The sequence below is a fragment of the Boleophthalmus pectinirostris genome, unplaced genomic scaffold (assembly GCF_026225935.1).
Source record: "Boleophthalmus pectinirostris isolate CB_2022bp ecotype Guang Dong unplaced genomic scaffold, ASM2622593v1 HiC_scaffold_9, whole genome shotgun sequence".
Taxonomy (NCBI): domain Eukaryota; kingdom Metazoa; phylum Chordata; class Actinopteri; order Gobiiformes; family Gobiidae; genus Boleophthalmus; species Boleophthalmus pectinirostris.
The window spans coordinates 22,823,358-22,841,507 of record NW_026571541.1 but is presented as its reverse complement, the minus strand read 5'-3'; the positions used below and the strand labels follow the sequence as shown (position 1 = coordinate 22,841,507).

The window sequence follows — 18,150 nt, the reverse complement described above, 5'->3', positions numbered from 1 at the left end:
AGACATTTCTTGTATAAAACTGGGACAAATCACTGGTTTTGTATAAATCTGCTGGGACCGGAGACACAGGGCACAAAACTGGGACTGTCCCGAGTAAATAGGGATGTCTGGTCACCCTATTTTATTACCGCACTGGAACTCTTTGCTACCTGATGATTTATTTCACATTACCTAGGTCACATTTGCTAAACCTGTTAACAATTAAGTTTATATAAGGTCACATGGCAAATCCTGAACGATCCCTCTTGTAAAGTAGGCACTGAAGAAGTGTGTATTCTGGACTTTCTGAAGGGTCTATATTACTTTCTGATATATTCTGATCAGTGTTATGTTTCCTCACCAAATACCAGGAGTTGTGTTTTGTTTCAATCACATGTTTAACACACAAATCCTTCATATTAAGGCTGAGTTTTTTTCTCAAAAGGAAAACACTCCAACTTGTGATGTTATGTCATAATACAGCAAGTGCTTCGTTGTGTTTTTAAATTCCTTATGCCTTCATTTTAGTTGGTTGATTTCAGACCTGGAATTGCAAATCCCTTCAAAACTAAAGGGTAGCTGTTAACTTGAAAACTACCACTTTGTAACATCACAAAATGGAAGAGAGTATTTCAGCTTTGGAGATGTAGACAGGATTACAGAAAACATGTGTAAATGAAACAAAGAAGATGTTCAGGTATGCTTTGATGAGGTAACAACATAAACATAAAATGTTAAAAAATGTCGGCATGGTGGCTGAGTGGCTAGCACTCATGCCTCACAGCAAGAAGGTTCTGGGTTTGATCCCAGGGTTGCCCGGGCCTTTCTGTGTGGAGTTTGCATGTTTCTCCCCGTGTCTGGATGGGTTTCCCCCATCACCCCAAAACATGGTACATAGGTCTCCAAGAACAATTGATAGTCAAGGTCAGTTAAATACAATCAATTCAATCATTGTGTCCTTAGGCAAGACACTTCACCCACATTGCCTAGTATGAAAGGTGTGTGTGCGTGTGCGTGTGCGTGTGTGTGTGTGTGTGTGTGTGTTCGGAGGCACTGATGGCGCCAAGTGGCATGGCAGCCGTGCCTCTGTCAGTGTGCCCCAGGGCTACAATAGTAGCTTACCATCACCAGGGTACAGAGTGAATAAATAATGCTCTGTAAAGTGTCGTTGGGGACAGAAAATGTCTGTGAAATAAAGACTTACATGCAACATTAAACTGGTCAGAAGAAGTAAAAAAAGGCAACCAACCAATGTCTTTAAAGTGATATAGACAATTCTGTCACAGTCAAACTACTTAAATTGCTTAGAGAGTGTGTGGTTGGCTGAAAAACTGGAACCAGGGACCATGTTAATTCTCTGCAGAATAACCCTAATTAACATGTAATTGGCCTTAGTCAAAAGGGTATTCTGTCTGGTGAACTGTATGAAAATATGCTATTCCAAGATTTCTGATCTTAATTTGACAAATTAGATGTATAATATGTTTTCCATTTGTGTCGTTTCATATTCAAATACAGTACAATCACTAAATATCAAACTTTTTTTTTTCTAGTGAAATTTGACTGTACAGGGCTTAAAGAACTGTAAGGACAAAATATAATTAACCAAGACCATCAGAACCTTTACCATTCTGCCACTGTCGGTCTATAATAACCAGGCTCTAGTTTACACAACAATCAATATGCCTCTAATTAGACATCCAGTGTGTTTATACTGCCCCATATTTTCCATTTTTTACTTTTCTTGTAAATAAATTGGTACTGAATTCTGCAAGGTATAAGAATGAAAAATAAATACACAAATGCAATATTAAGTAGTTATTTAATTTTTTTTTTTTTTTTTTAATCTGATAATTAAAATATGCGTGTAAAATGTATTGCACATTGTTTAAACTTTGTCTCCTACAAGTCCTTCTGTAGAATAACACACCAGTTTCCCTGGTCATGATAACTACTCTGGACTTTTACTCCAGCCACCTGGCCACACAGCTGCTCCAGCTCCCCCTTCTGGAAAACATGGTAATAGCGATGAAAGACTGGAACTGAGCTGCTCTCTGACTGTTTAGGATTAGAATTATTAGATGCAGTCATGTGATCTTTTGAGCTGTTTTGTAATTCAGGACAAGGGGGAGGATTGCAGGTTTTATTTGAATCAGTGCTGAATATTTTTGTCTGGCTACCTTGAGTTTCTTCTTTTACATTTTTCCTTTCTTCCACTGCCCTTTTCCCATCTTTGAGATGCCAAGGAACCAAAAGGTCCTGAGTAGTGAAGGCTGTGCGATTAGTGTGCACGCTTAGTTTACCTTGAGTCACTTTTTTAGGGGATGGCATGGCTGATACATTTTCATTATCTTCTTCAAAACGTTTGATTGTCTGAACACTTGACTGACCATTAGATGTTTGTTGTTCTGTAGAAATACTGACAGTGGGCTTTTGTTTTTCCTTGGAGTCTTTGAGGTACTTTGATTTTTGCTTGTTGTACTCTTGTTCAAAGGCCCACACGTAGATAAGTGCTTGGCCGCCCGGTTTGAGTAGTCTGACAAGCTCCTTTATAGCCTCAAGCCGTCGTTCCTGTAAAAATAAAATAAGTTATTGTGACTTCAACAGTGTTTAATATGAATTAGCTTTTTTTTGTTGTTGATTTTTTAGTTTTTTACTCAAAGCAGAAGAAAGTAACAAAACACAAATGATAAGTGGGATAAGTGGGATGGCACATCACCATAAATCTTGTTTGAGGGAGCATTTGAATGATAAAATAATGACTAAAGCTGTTTTTATTGCCTGGCAGTGATACTGATAAATATGCTATTATAGAAAATGACAGTTGTGGCTGTGTTGCTCTGATTGTTAATACAGATTAATTTTATTCAACTCAGAATTAATGTAGAGTCTTAAGAGCTTTCGAAATATCACAGAGTAAGTGAAGTATATTACCATTTATCACTAAAATATTGAAAATAACTAGGCAATGTTGTTTTCAATTTTTGAGAAAGGCTTTCATTACCTGTGTTGAAAAGTGATGTATAACAGCTATAGAGATGCATGCGTCACAACAGGCTGTCCTCAAAGGAACGCTCAGGGCATCAGACACAAACACTTGGAAACCCCTCTCTGCGCAGATGTTAATGAGGCCACTGCTGCGGTCACAACCCATCTGAAATACATCATGTTTACTCTTACTTATAAAATATAACATGTAACATTTCGTATTTAAGGTCCAAAATAGCATATAAAATGAGATGAACTAGTCTAAAGCCATGTTTGAAATGATAAATGAAGCTTAGAGCAAAAACACAGAAATAGATATGATACTGGTGTTCTCTGACTTATAATGGTAATAGACTGAAGATAAGCTGCTTACACACATCTCCAAATCCAAAAATGAAAATCCTCATGTACTTGCATAAACAGACAATTGGATATCACCATGGAAACTGAAAAAATACTTTTAATCAGCAGAATCTAGACCACTGGATCAAAAGGTGTGATTTGTATTATCATAAAAATATGTCTGTTTGGAACTAAAAGAATATATTTCTTTTAATGCTGAAAATGATTTTACTTTACACATTTTTTCTACTACAGAAAAAATAATTGGAGGTTTTAGGCTGCTGAAAACTAACCTATCAAGGAAATCATTTTACATTTCTGAGCACATTCATGCACAGCTTTAATTTGAACTTTCTTCTCAGTAAAAGCATAATCCTCAATTAAACAGTATTTCTACAATAATAGACATGTTAAAAATACAGAATGAAAATAATGTCTTTGATCTACTTCTGTTCTAATAAATATGTACATGTTATGCAGAGGTCAGATATTTTTAAGGCTGACTTGATATAAAAGACAACCATTCACCCTCTGTTCAGTTTACAACCCAAACATTCTTGTGTATAGTGCAAGATGCTGGCCTTGTACAGAACAGGCCGACTACACTCGAGAAATTGTGTGATTATATTAAGATTACACTCACCGCCACCACCTGTGGGTTGACTCCTAGGTATTTCCCGTTACCACAGCCCACGTCAGCCAGCACACTTCCAGGTGGCAGCGAGCAGAGGAAGTCACACACCCTGGGCCAAGGCGAATGGCGCGTGCTGCTGAAGTGGGAGGCAATGGCATCGTACACCTGGTGCACATACTGCTGCTCCAGATGGGCTGCATCGGTCTGGCACCCCGGCAGAGAGGGAGGGGCGGGCTGTGATGGCCTCGGAGCGGAGGGTGCTCCTTGACTGTCACAGGCAGAGGGGAAGGCTGAGGATTTAAAAAATATGATCAGTGATAAAAGCAAGGTGACAACAAGTAATAAACAAACTTGTTCTGGGTTAGGAATTAACCTCACATACATTATTTTAATAGCATACAGAATAAATGCTAAGGAAAACTGCCAGTGCTTCATACTTAGTCTTGTCTAAATTAGTTGGACGCAACCAGGTTAATTAATGCATATTTATAACACAATCTTACCACAATTACAGGGCTCATGTCGGATTTTGCGAAAGGTAAATGAAGTGCGAGTGTCCCTCTTGTTCAAAGTCAGATTGCTTTGTGTGAGGTTAGATATTGTGCGGATGGGGCAGTCGGAATCAGCAGTAGGTACCATATCAAATTTTCGAGGAGTTATTCTGGAAAGAAAAGAGTAAAATATATAAATACTATATGTTAAAAACCATGTAAAAAATACACTGAAATTTTAAAACCAAATTGCATGACTTTCAGTGAAAACACGTACTACTCCACTGCTCCCCATACACCTATTCGAGCAATAAATATTGGCATTTATGTGCGGCTTATACAAATGTGTAGGGAAAATATATATAATAAATATTGCATGGACAAACATCACATTTATTATTCCTTCTCTGCAGTTAGAACAGAAGAGTGAGACGCTGTCACATTTCAATAGATTGTGAATCGACCCGAGGCTCACTGCAAGATGAAATGACTCCCCAGCAGCTCACCCGTGGGTCCACAGATATCGGCTCTCCCCTTTCATCACCAACAGGCTTCGGGCTGGCAGGACCACAGCAATGAGGCGGCCATCAGGATGACGGAACTCCATCACTGTCTGCACAGGCACACACAACACGCCAATGACAAGTCTGAAGGCAGTGAGGAGGACGAGCCCCTTTCACAGCTTCCCTCGCTAACAACCCGACGTAGACATCTCCTGCCCCAGAGCTGGTGTTTGATCCTAATGTTTCCTTACAGAGTATAACAGCATGGGCTCCGCTGGGAAATTACATCCACACAATTTCAAACTGCATCCCTCCAACTTTTGACAGGAGGAAAATTGGATTTCGTGAAGTGGCGGCAACTGTGTGTGTTTGTGCATGTGCGTGTGTAGCTTTAAGAGCTAGATTTGTGGAAGATTGTTAGAGAGAGCAAAAGTAGTCTACAGGCGACATAAACCATCAGATCTCTCCAAGCAGCTACCATCGTACACATTGGAATGAGCACAAACTCACACAAACAGCAACTCTGCAAAAATCAGTTTCAGCCAATCAATAAAACTGGTGGAATGTGACTAAATCAATGTTGATGCTGGCAGCTATGCTTTGCAACAAGACTATTCATCAGTGTCAGAAATCAGAAAACATACATACATCAATAGACTAGTAACAAAGTCAAGCAATTTGCAAAAGGCCTTTGAGACTTTTTTTTCTGCAGTCACAAACTTTTAACTAGATTTAACTTTGAGGTTTCACTTTTGGCTTTTCGATTTCAGAGGTTGACACCACAAATCGTAGACCACCATCAAATACTCTCCACTGCACCTCTATTTTCACAAAAAGTAATTTTCTCTTGGCCTCCAGCCTGGGTGTCTTTGGGTGAAAAGACACCTGATAGACAGTCCTTCGCCATTTCACTTCCTATTTTTAGAAAGATGTGTGTAGTGGTCTACAGATGTAAATTAGACAGATGTAAACTCCACTGTTACAATTATGGTGACTCTATTCCACTTCATCTAATAGATTAAATACATTAAAAAATATAAGTTATATAATAAAAACATAACTGAGTTGACTTGAGATTTGAGTTTTTTAATCTGCGCTTTATTTACAACATTTTCAGTAGATGTCAAAATTCTCACAGAAGCCTCTGCCACAAGCCTCTGTCTACACGAAAAAGCTAATGAATCTACACTGAATCCACTTCCTTACCCAAAAGTGCTCTCTTTATATTTGACAATGCAGACTAGGCTTAATTGATAATAAAAAGAAAAAAAGAGGACGGAGACACAAATTTTACACCATGAACCAACTTGACAGAAAGTATCATCCTTCGCTAAGTCTACTTTTTGAATGAGTTGATTGTAATACTGTGTGGAGTCTACATGTTTTTATTAGTAGTCTTTCATTTCAGCTTATAGCATGTATGCAAGCATATTTTATGAAGGAATTAGTAATTAACTTATTTAGACGAGACAAATGAATCCCTAAAACTTTAGGCATTAACATAGCAACTTATATCATGAAACATTAACTACTAATCCTTTTCATAGTTTGTAATAAGAGCTGTTCCAGATGAAAAGGCAAAGGAAAATACCTGTGCGCCAAGACTTAGTGACATAATAGTGTCTTCAAAGGGCGAATGGGTGTCTACATGAGGAGGAATGCCTGTGAGAGACAAATAAAAATAAAATCAACGTAAAGTGCATTTTTTATAGACAAGTAATAGCAATTACTTGATTGCAAAAATAATTTATAATCATAAATTCAGATTTGTGACCATTTGTTTATAAGTTTAACTATTAACAGTTGTAAGAACAAGAGTTTACATTGCTTTGTGTATCCAATGGTACATACCTTGCCCAGATTCGTACTGGTTGACAGTGAGCTGATCTGGCATTACATTGATGTATCCATGCTTTATACATCGTTCCAATACAGGCAAACACTCCACTGGAAGACCTGGACAGAGAAATTGAATTGAAGTCCCATATTTTCATTACATTAAATTATTTGCAATAATACTGATCTTTGATTAGGTTGGCAAACCAACTCTCACCAGCGGGTAAAGGCTTGTCTTTATCCACATTATTGTTGTCATATCGAAACTCATAACCATAATGTTTTACTTTTCTGTGCTTGAGAGCTTTCTGGGCTGAAAACAAAATATGTCTACAGTTTGTGATTTTTAGTCATGCTTATATTATGGTATATTCTTAAAATAATAGCCAATACTGTACCAGTATCTCGATCACTGTCGGATAACCAGTCAGTAGATGCGAGTAGTTGAGCCTCTTCTTCAGCAGACACAAAGCCTTCTACTACTGTCAAACCTTCTGGTAAACAAACAGTTTCTTCTTCCATACACTTGACTAGACAAAAAAAATGTATATTAAATTATATAGTATGTAGGACAAGCATAAAATATAACCTGACTGAATACCAGTAGATCTACCTGATTCAACAAAGCTCAGATAGAGAGTGACAGTGCTTTCACCACATTGCAGCTTATGTCCATTGAGGTTAATGTGAGCTTTGAGCGCATTTTCCTCTGAACTGAAAACAGATCAAAACAATGTTCATCATGCACATATTTCTATTTCAATAAGATATATAACACATAATCAAAGTATCTACCTGTTGTGGCATTATAAGCACAACAAAAACTGATTTATGGAAGTCTAGATTCATATAAAACAGTGATAAATTATTATAAAGGTCAAGATTTTGATTATAAACTGTATAATAGCACTGGTACTGGTCCCGTAGTTTGAGATAATGTAAAATTTATCTTATCTAAAACACAGACACAAGATTCTATTGTTGAATAAAACATAAAACTCAATTCTAGTGGGAAATGAGTTTAGACAGCTTTGTGAAATGTCAGTTAGTTCAAGGAAATCCCACTGAACACTCAAATGAACTATATTTCATTCTTGATTTGACAATTATATAGTTCATCTGAGTCAACAGTAGATTTTCCTCTGCTCTTCAGCATAACTGACCCCTAACTGGGGTTCTGGAGTGAATCTAGTTGAGATTACATTGCCTTCAGGTTCATCATCAAAACAAAAGTGGAATCCGGCCTTGGTCTTCTTTTTCCTTGTTTTGTTTCTTGTTTGCTGAGCTCCAGGAGGTCTCATGAAGGCTGCCTCTGGTTCGTCTGGTATTTCAACATAGAACCAGACACTGGGTTTAGGGTCAGAAGTTGTAGATGTTGGTGGTTCCTCATCTTTTACCACATTGGGGTTGCTGTTTTGGGACCCTTGATGGACCAGGAGAGTTTGTAGCCTCAGAGTCTGTTTATGCTACTCCTGTTAGAGTTTTTGTTTTTAGGAGTTTGTGTCTCTGTACAACCTCCATTACCTCTGTTACCTGCCATTCTTGGAAGACACATGGGTGATCTCTATTCTTTTGGTGGTTCTGAAGGAAACACCTTGATAACCTCAGGCTTTGGTGCAGGGGCCTGAACATTCAGTAACTGACAAGTTTGCTCAGTTTTAGAAGCAGTTTTTTTCTTCTTTGTTTTCAATTGGAATTTTACAGTCACCTGCCTTTCTTGGAAGGCATCTTCTTGGTGGTCTTTGTTCTTTCGGTGGGCTCTGAGGATACACCTCAATTGGCAGTCTGCCTGTGTGGATTGTCCTCCCACTTTTTTTTTCAGTTTTCTTAAACAAGACATTTTCTTTGGGTACATGGGTACATGAGTACATTAGGTACATGGGTACATGTTGACTTTTGGTCCCTTCCGATCTGTTAGGGGTTGATTGCCACTCCTAATATTTTTTTCTCCAGTTTTTAGGACCTTGGGATGTCTCTTTGTTAGCTTTGTTGTGACAACTAGGTCTGCCATCAGTGTTTTTTTTTTTATCTCTGTTCCCTGTCCAGTATGAAAAGGTCTTCTTTCTCCTGTCGGCACAAAGTTTCTAGGTGCTGCAGATCTCTCTGCTGGAAATGTCTCTGCTCCTTTGTTCTGAGAACAGGGCTTCTTGGTATATCTTTGGTAAGAACTGAGATTGTTGGCAGCAGCCTCCTCTCTCCAGTTAAGACGTGAATACCTCTGTCTCCTCTCAGAGCTTTCCAGGTTCTGATTTTCAGAATTGGGTCTAGACCTGCCTTGTTTCTTGGGGAAAGAACCATGTGCATTCCTGGGCTTTTGGTTGGATGAAGGTCCCCTGGGACCTGGAGATGTCTGGGCTGGATCTGTGTTGTCCAGCCTTTTCTTGTCATGTCTTTTTTGTCTGATTTTTTGAAGGCCTTTCTCCATTGTTTTAGGACAATGGTCTAAAGTAGCCATAATGAGCTGTTTAAATGTATAGTTCTTACTGATCACCAAAACGCGAGATCTTTTCTGGTTCTTTCTTCTTCCCATTGTGTTAAGTTTATTATTATCAATAATCTTGATAATAAGTCACAAGTGGTTGTAGTGTTCACCTTAAAGTGTTAACAGTTGGAGACTTCTGCCCACAAGTGCCTCAACTATCAAATGACCAAAATCCGCTCCTGTTTCACACTTATAGGAAAAGTTGTGGAATGTCACATGGCGTCATTGTCGTATCAAAGCACCATCCTAATTTTGATGGTCATGACTCCAGTGCCATGACAAATGGACTTTCTCTGTTTTTGTTTGTTTTCAATAAAAAACATAATTCTGTAATTCAAAGTAGGGCAGCTCTAAATTTAAAAAGAAAATGGTGCAAGCTTTTACATTTTTGTTGTTTTTGGAAGCAGATATGACCAAATCTTCACAGGGGCTGCAGCTATTCTCTCTTGGTAATTCCAGAAATCGACCATTCAATCTTTTCTTTCTTTCTTTCTTGTTTTTTGTTTTTTTTTTGTTTTGTTTTTTGTTTTGGAATCAACTGGATTATAACAAAATATGAATTAATTAGAAAGAACCCTAAACTGCCTTTTTTTTTACATTTTATGTATTGTCTCGTAAACAAACACACAAAAATCAGTACTCTTACAATGTCATTTATACCTGTACGTCACAAAGGCATAGGGTTTGTGCGGAGGCATGACGAGGACCTCCACCCGTCCGATTTCTTCCAGGGTTGCAGACAGATCCTCTCGACTTACCCCATTCCCAAGGCCACCATTTGTGACCACCAGATGCTGAAAGAAATGTTTAAAGTTTAAAGACTGTGAATTAGTATAACATGGGTAAGATAAAACTGATAACTGATTTTCCAGCATCATCTATTAGTGTAGTGCTATATACGCTATTACTGTTTACCTTCGTCGGTTTTGATGTCGTGTGGATGCCTTCATGTTTTAGTAAAGTATGACTGGCTTTGATTTGTTTACGAAGCACTTTCTTTTCATCTTTACTTTTTCTAGATACTTTCGTGGTGGTCTCCACATTATCGTCCATGGTACGTCTTTATTTTGCGTCCGACATTGAACAACTTCTCTGAGATAAGTTCCGCAGACTAAAAATATGTCATAAATCGACGTTTGTCTTGTAGCCTATATTTGTAGCCTTATATTGTATGCAGTGCTGTGCCTATTTGAGAAGCGTATTAATTTATAACTAATATGGTGGTATTTATTTATGACAACACCCTGTCATACACATATACCTAACACCCTAATAGCAGCGGTGAATAAGTGTGCTGCCACCTATTGGTCTATATTGAGAAAGAGTGGAAATCATAGACTGATAGCCAATTTACTCAGCATGCTATGGGTTCTTTATTCATATTTGCCAAATATGACTTTGCTCTTGTTGTATTTGTATGGCATCAATGTAGATCAGGTCAGATTCAGGCCCGGGGACCAAATTGCGCCCGTGATACAGTTATATTTGGCCCACGAGATAGTATCAAAATATATATTAGAGCTAGCTCGCCGGCTACAGATAGGCATTACATATTAAAAATTACATATCACGAAAGAAGAAAAAATGTGCAGATGTTGAAATTTTTCAATAAATATTTAGTTTGGCCCACGACTTAGTCCCAGTTTTTAATTTTGGCTCTCTGTGAATTTGAGTTTGACACCCCTGAATTGTAGATGAAAATCCAGTTATCAAATTAAATAAAACACCTTTACATACTTGCATATGAGTTTCTTGAATAGCCTGGGCTGTTTCAGCTGCATGTGTGCTTGGTGTCTCAGAGGACTCAATTATTTTCCACACAGCATGTGAACTCCTTTAAAGTGCTTGAATAATGAACCTGCAGCTACTAGGTTTCACTGTGTGGTCCAGCATGACACTGTCTAAGTGTGTAACAAACATGTTTGTGTGAACATGTTACATGATCAGACCGTCACCTGTCTTCAACTATTTCAGCTAATGGGGCAGCCCCATTGTCTTAACAGTACGCTCAGTTGGTCTGCAAAACAACAGCTGCTTGGACTGCACACAACTACAGTTCAGCATCAAGCTTTAAAATAAGTAACAAAATGAGTTATAACAGATGTATTTATTGGGCACAACATAGGCTATTAATAATCTGTTGGAGATCTTGCTCATATTGGTTTCAGATAAATCCCCATCTCTAAATTATCATATCATTCTTATAAATATAGAATTTTGTTTATAAATAAATAAAATGGTATTTAGTACAAGGGTCTTGGTATTTTCCTCGGCAATACCCTTGATCTTTCCACCTCAGGGACCTCACACAAAGTGTCACAAGTGCTGTGGTGTAAACTTCAGGGGAGCTGCCTTGGAGCCTTGAGGCATCCCATCCACTTCTGAAGTGCTGGAGAATTAGTTGGAACAAAGCACTGCTGTTGGCATATTTTTATTCTAATTAAAGTGTAGTGTGAAAGTGTATGACGGAGGTAGATACCTTAAGCAACTAGATACTACTTTTTAAAATAGTGCTCCAGTTTGCTATATCCCATGAGGAAGTCTTTAGCTGTTAATATTTAGCATGTGTGGAAACATAGTGCACTTTTCATACAGATGATCAAAAGGACAGGCTATTAATAGTTGATAAATTCATATTCAATTATAATTTCACGATAGGAATATTTGGCTTTTGGTCATCCTGGCATGGCCAAGATTGTATATTTTTACCATGCCCATTTAAAATATGGAGCATGCTTGTGTTGACATTTTAAGTAACTAAAGTGGAAATGTCAAAGGTTAGGAGATAGTCTTTGGCCACTGGAATTTCTCAGAGCGAATGGAATGCTGTCTTTGAAGCCATGTTGACACCCCGTCTCCTCCTCTGATTTGCAAAAAAAGCTGCCAGAACTTTTATATCTTACCTCCACACACACACACACAGACACACATTTGCTCCCTCAGCTGTCACAGTGGGCGCACGGCCACAGAGATGCCTGCACACCTCCTTCGGTTTATTCAGTAGGTACTTGACACTGGCTCCCTGTGACAATGGGAATCGTTGGACTCAAAAAGCAACTGGAACAATCCTGGCAAAGTGTCCACTACTATAAAACATGTCCCATGTTTTGATCTATTTAATCCTTGTAGGAATGGCCTTGGAATCCCCTGATGTGGAAGGATTGGGGAGAATCGTGCTCTTGAACACTTTGTCCTGCCTTGACCCTTGGGTATCATAGGAGGAGCAGTGTGTACAAAAGCTTTACCTCGGCTACAGAGATAAGCAGCTGTCAAGTGCGAGATGAGCTGAGAGGTGTGCTATGGTCAACTGCCCAAGCCCCATCTTGGTACAAGCTCAAGAGATGCAAGCTGTAAACAAGGACGCCAAAATATGTCCCCCACAAGTAGCAATGAAAAGTATGAAGTGCAAAGTGTAATACTGTGATACTAGCTCTAACCCTAAACTGACTTTCACTGCACTGTATACTTGGGGACAGCTAGTGTGCATAATATTATTACAGTGAATTACATTAAGTGTAAGTTTACAAAACTCATAGCACAGTTACTCTTCCACTACCACTATAAAGACTTAACTATTGTAACTTCTTGTATACATACTACCAATACTATTACAAAAAAGTATATATTTTCTGCAGTGTTCCTTTCAGTGGTTCATGTTTCTTCATGTTTTATCAAAATGACTTCACAGACTAGGAGGTTGAGGAGGAGTTTTTTCTTTTTACAAATATACAGATTTTTCTAATTGGAGTTGCAGGACCAAGCCATTTGATATTTGACTGTTATGTAAATTGAAGGTTAAAGGTTGCAATAATGTCATCCCTATTCTATCAGTCTGTCTGCAAGCTTCTTTTGTTTTACAGTGATACTCTTTTGATGACAGCACAAAATGACTGACCATGATGAATTGTAGCATTTGTTGGATTTAAACCAGGTTGCCCCGGCATTATTCACAGCCTCTGAGTTTAGTTCCTCCCTTGATACCGCGTGATACTGTTACAGTTTCCTATATCCACCAAACAACCCAAGTATTGTGTGTGGAACAACTGTAATCCAGCCTACTATCTGCAATAATGTTTTAAAAATAACCTTGGGCCCGTCCTGGGGTACTGTGTGTTACTGTGGACCGATATGGAGGGGAAACACTGCACAGGATGATGGCTTCAGCTGCTTTGTGACATCAGGCGGAGTGCATGTGGACCAGGGGCGTGGTTCTGTGGCACCCCAGACAGCTTTTATCTGCGAGACATGCCCCAGCATCCACTTAAAGCTGGACATCAGTTGTGAGCTGTGGATCAGACAATATATTAACTTGGGATGTCAACATAAAGAACCACTGGAGGGCTGAGGAATTAAGACTCTTTGGGTCTTACTATACAAAGAGAAGAGAGCACCAAAAAGAAAGGTAAAGATCCATGCAATTATGACTTCTGATCTGTTCATTTTTTATTTCTCATTTTTAGTAAACAAGCTTGTTGTAAATGTGTATTCTAAGCTGATTCTGCAAAGCAATGTCCCACAGTTGTGCCTGTCACAAGCCTGGATAAACAAGACTCAAGATGGAAATGCATAAAAATGAAAATCACATGTACACAATTAAATCTCTGTTGGCTTGCACGACTGACAAAAGAGTGTTTCTTATCCATACTACAGGGAAAATCTTTGCAGACTACTTCTGTTGATAATTCAATGCAAAACCCAAACGTGTCAACAGGCACTTTTTTGGAATATGGTGCCATGAACTCATGACTCACTTTTTATGGTTGTACTTTCTCTCCCCTTTTAGGTCTCAGACCAAAGGCAGTGCCTGCTCCTCCTCTGTGCCAGGGCCTTCTGCTGCCAGAATCAGGGGAAAACCATGGACCGCTCAACGCAGGAGCTCTTCCTCAATTTCATGATCGTCTTAATCACTGTGCTGCTGATGTGGCTGCTCGTCAAGACCTACCAGATTGAAGCATGACAGAAGGAAAACCAGTGGAAGAGGGAGGAGGAATGCAATCACCAATACTGTAGAACTATGTTGCTCAATGCTTTATCAAAATGTCTGTCCCAAGGTGTTTTAAATTCAAACAGTGATGTCTGAAACTGATATTACAGGTCATGTATTTTATTGTGGCTTTGCAGTTCTTTATATGTTAAAAAGCAAAGAGCAAAAGAGAATGGAATGTGTTTAAAATGTTGTAATTTTTGTGTAAAATAAACATTTAATGTTTTTAAATGCAGGTATTGAGGGTTTTTTTTGTTGTTGTTTTTTTTGATGCAATACAATACAATGCAATAAATACTTTGTTGTACTTTTGACTTCTGATTTAGTATTCCATACAGTATGTGGTTGCAAGCATTATTAAACCACCACAAAAACAGCAGGCTGGGAATAGGATACCATGTGGGGATTTGGCAATGCAATATACATTTATAAAATACCCACATAGTATCCTATTACTCAGCCTCCTGTTGTTTAACAGTGGTTGCATTTGTCTCTCAACAAACAGATTAAGCACAATAACAACAGATTAGGTTCCTCCATGGGAGTGATTCTAAAACATAACTGCACATGTCTGAGACTGCACAAGCTATTCTAAACAAAATAATGCACATGGAAAGCCATTGGCCACCATGTAATAAAGCCCATGTACGTTATGAATATCAGTCTATGTCTCATCCCTCCATGGGTCTCTGTATTTGTTGAAGCTGATAAGCTGGCAGTGGAACTCAGTCAGTGCTCTGGGCATGGGCGTCACCTCCTCCCATTGACTTTTACCACTGTGATACACCTGGACACAAGTAAAAACATGCCTGATGAAGTTTTAAAAGTACAGTTTACAGTTTACAAGTTATACCAACTAACTAACTAGCCATTACCACAAGACCTGGTTCCAGCTCATTCCAAGTACATACCTGAACTTCATCAGTGATCTCGTCTGGTGAATAGTCCCCTCCTAAGACGTAGAGTCTGTCTCTCGTTCCCACAGACCCGGCGTTGAAACCTGCGCTCTCAAAAGAACCCTCACCCTTCCACTCGCATGTCTCAGGGCAAAAACTGAACACCTGAAAGAAAAAAAAAACATGGCTATTTAAGTATATTCATACAGTAGGCCTATATAAAGCACCGCTTTTCACATTTCCAACCTTATAAGTTGACAAGTCACACAGATGTAGTGTATTATTAATGGATACTGCTTTAACAAGTGTAGCATGAAAGAACTGTCCAAACTCTGCGACAAGGCGTGTCCACTGGTCGTGCTTGGCGTCATACCGGAAGAAACAGTCAAGCAAAGGGTTAAAGGAATCTGTGATCTCCACCTCAGAACCCAGTGTGTAAATAATACTGTCACATGTGCTGGATTCTGGGTAAAATATTGCAGTGGGCAGAGGGCTGACAGCAGTCCAAGTCTGACACAGAGGGTTGTAGTACTCCACCTGTAGGAGAGTCAAAACATTTAGAAATAATATCTGATGTGTTTATGCAGTAGAATTACAGATTTTAAAAAGTTTGGAATATTTCAAATATTAATATTTCTAGGTTTTAATTCAGACTATAATAACACAAACCACTTTTGTAAGATGGACTCACTATCTGTGTGCCCTTGTCAAACAGAACTTGTTGAATATATTTTATAACCAAATTAGAAGTATGCATTCTGAATGTGAAATCTTTTATATTTTATATATTGTTTGACTCTACAACAAACCAAGACCAGAAAAACAAGATTGCAAGATCTTAAAAAAATATATACCTCCAATAGACTTGGAGCTTCACCTGTGGATCCTCTAGTCCTTCCTCCAATGACATAGATTCGATTAAGGCACATCACTGCAGTGTGCATAGTGCGTGGTGTGATCAAGGCAGGAGCAGGGCTGCAGGTCCTGGTCACAGGGCAAAAGCACCACATCTCGTCTGTGGCATCATGGTACGGCTCGGCCACATGGAGGCGAACTGCGCGACAACAGTTTCCGCGACAACCACCTGTAACAAATATCTGTACCAAAATACAAAAATGAGAATTTTCCATGTAGTTTAGACTATTTATTTCTGTCTAAATAGCTCGTGCACAAAACCTTTGCTATTGTACATTTTTCTACCTTAATGTGTTGAATGATTACTCTATAGGACAATACTTTAAGTGGTAAACAATGTAAAGGTGTACAGGGCATACCTTCTCAGCATAGCTTGTGAAGTGACAACCAGGAGGATCAAGCACAGTGACCTCCTCCATTCTCAGCTCCTTCCACTGATCTGAATCTAGACAGTAGCAGAAGCTGTGGTTGATCTCACTGTTTTCCTCTGTTTTGTGGATGTAAATGTAGCTTTGGGTTGTGGATGGCCTGGCGTCTGTCATGAGACCATTATACTGACTCTGTACATGCTGGGCTTCTGATCGCAATGCAATGCATTGTTCATCATTGGACAGAAGAGAGTCGGAATCAAACAAAGTCTAGAAGAACATGTTGTTAACATCACATCAATACACTGCAATACATCGGTGTATGTGCTATGTGATGTGTGCACAATAAAATGAAATGCCTTTAGTGCAGATGCAGGGATGTGGTGGAGTCGGATCAGGGAAAGCAGTTCTGGCAGCAGCTTTTGTCTTTCAGGAAGACTGTGGTGTATCCATTGCAGAAGAGACATAACCAGGGTCTCTTCACTGGGGACGTTCAGACAGTCTGATCTAAGGCATGCTTCCAACACATTTATCTGGAAGGAATAATAAACAACAATAAACATTTGGGTTCTACAAGCTTGGAATATATGAGATATATAGGTATGTGAGCTTACCTGCATATCCAGAAAATCCTTATTTTGAGACAAGCCATAAAAGTTTTCAACTACAAAATCATTGGCATTTTGGAGCAGTGACGCTGAACCATATGCCTCAGCAAGGGACAAGAGGGACAGGATATTTGTCAGATCCATCATCCTTATGAGAAAATCACTACATGCTTTAAAGAGGACCGGGACCTAGGAGACGAAAATCACCTGTTCAGGTTGTATGGTGTAAAGTAAAACTTATTATACTATGACTATATTCCTAATACAATTTCCACTGAATGGTATTTACTTGAAGGAAGGAGGCTATCTGAAATATCATGTCTACATTTGCATCAGTGATGAGGGCTTCTCCAGAGTAAGCAAAATCCAGGAAAGTGCTCACAGCTGCAGGACTCTGGTCAGTCAGTTGAACTGAGCCATCTCCACACTCACGCATGTCCACCGCAAACATAGCCCTGTGCACCAAAGATTTCATGGAAATTAGCATCAACATAAAAAGTCAAGGTCCATCGAAAGTAGCCAACAGAAGAATTTAGTCTACCTAAAGAAGTCACTGGATGCTGCAAGCACACACCGATGACAAGGGAAACTGTGGTCCTGCACGTTGATGGTGAAATCAAACAACAAGCCTTGTTGTCTAAAAGACCGGAGAACACTGAGCAGCTGAAAGCCAAGAGACTGCGACACATTTAAGAGAGTCCTGTGTTCTGGGTCTCCGTTGCCTTCTGGAGCGATGTCTGAGTTATTACAAGAGTTCATCTTGAATCTATTAAGGTTTCATGATAAAGAGAGTCACAGCATCACCAATTCCAAGAGAGGATGCTTTCATAAAAGACAGATTTACAATAAAGATGTACTGCACTGGAGAAATTATCTCCAACTAAATAATAGGCCAATGCAGCACGACGATGGTGCACCACTGTAGCACCTAAATAGTCGATTAGAGTCATTATATCTCAATGCTAAGAAAAGCATATTCTAAATGACCACTAAAAGCTAAAAAATACATACATATACACAGGCTACATTAGGACATCAGCTCCGCCTGCTCCCGTGTCCACGGTCAGCACCCTGGATAGTTCCCTCTGTCACTTCTACTTCCGGCAATGTAAACCACGTGAGAG

At 39.0% G+C, this 18,150-nt stretch overlaps 3 protein-coding genes across 4 annotated transcripts; 1 reads left to right on the top strand and 2 right to left on the bottom strand.

The window, feature by feature from the left end:
* Positions 1-1,784: 1,784 nt before the first annotated feature.
* Positions 1,785-10,434, bottom strand: alkbh8 (alkB homolog 8, tRNA methyltransferase). Its single transcript, XM_020940380.2, has 12 exons — positions 10,171-10,434; positions 9,916-10,049; positions 7,387-7,487; positions 7,172-7,303; positions 6,991-7,086; positions 6,789-6,893; positions 6,529-6,599; positions 4,941-5,047; positions 4,447-4,604; positions 3,953-4,233; positions 2,984-3,133; positions 1,785-2,550 (listed from the first exon to the last, which is right to left on the bottom strand). Exons 1-12 carry the CDS (start codon positions 10,306-10,308, stop codon positions 1,882-1,884), a joined length of 2,142 nt encoding a protein of 713 aa, XP_020796039.1. The 5' UTR covers positions 10,309-10,434; the 3' UTR covers positions 1,785-1,881.
* Positions 10,435-13,466: 3,032 nt separating this feature from the next.
* On the top strand, positions 13,467-14,225 carry LOC110174231 (sarcolipin). Its single transcript, XM_020940295.2, has 2 exons — positions 13,467-13,657; positions 14,039-14,225. The coding sequence occupies exon 2, from the start codon at positions 14,111-14,113 to the stop codon at positions 14,210-14,212; it is 102 nt and encodes a 33-aa protein (XP_020795954.1). The 5' UTR covers positions 13,467-13,657; positions 14,039-14,110; the 3' UTR covers positions 14,213-14,225.
* Positions 14,226-14,863: 638 nt separating this feature from the next.
* Positions 14,864-17,702, bottom strand: kbtbd3 (kelch repeat and BTB (POZ) domain containing 3). 2 transcript variants are annotated; one of them, XM_055147831.1, is made up of 9 exons: positions 17,568-17,702; positions 17,316-17,481; positions 17,033-17,215; positions 16,699-16,951; positions 16,410-16,624; positions 15,990-16,232; positions 15,382-15,672; positions 15,151-15,300; positions 14,864-15,026 (listed from the first exon to the last, which is right to left on the bottom strand). In XM_055147831.1, the coding sequence occupies exons 2-9, from the start codon at positions 17,475-17,477 to the stop codon at positions 14,904-14,906; spliced, it is 1,620 nt and encodes a 539-aa protein (XP_055003806.1). In that variant the 5' UTR covers positions 17,478-17,481; positions 17,568-17,702; the 3' UTR covers positions 14,864-14,903. The 2 variants fall into 2 exon arrangements, with proteins under 2 accessions (XP_055003806.1, XP_020796204.1); XM_020940545.2 differs by having other exon boundaries at positions 16,410-16,688; positions 16,778-16,951.
* Positions 17,703-18,150: the final 448 nt, after the last annotated feature.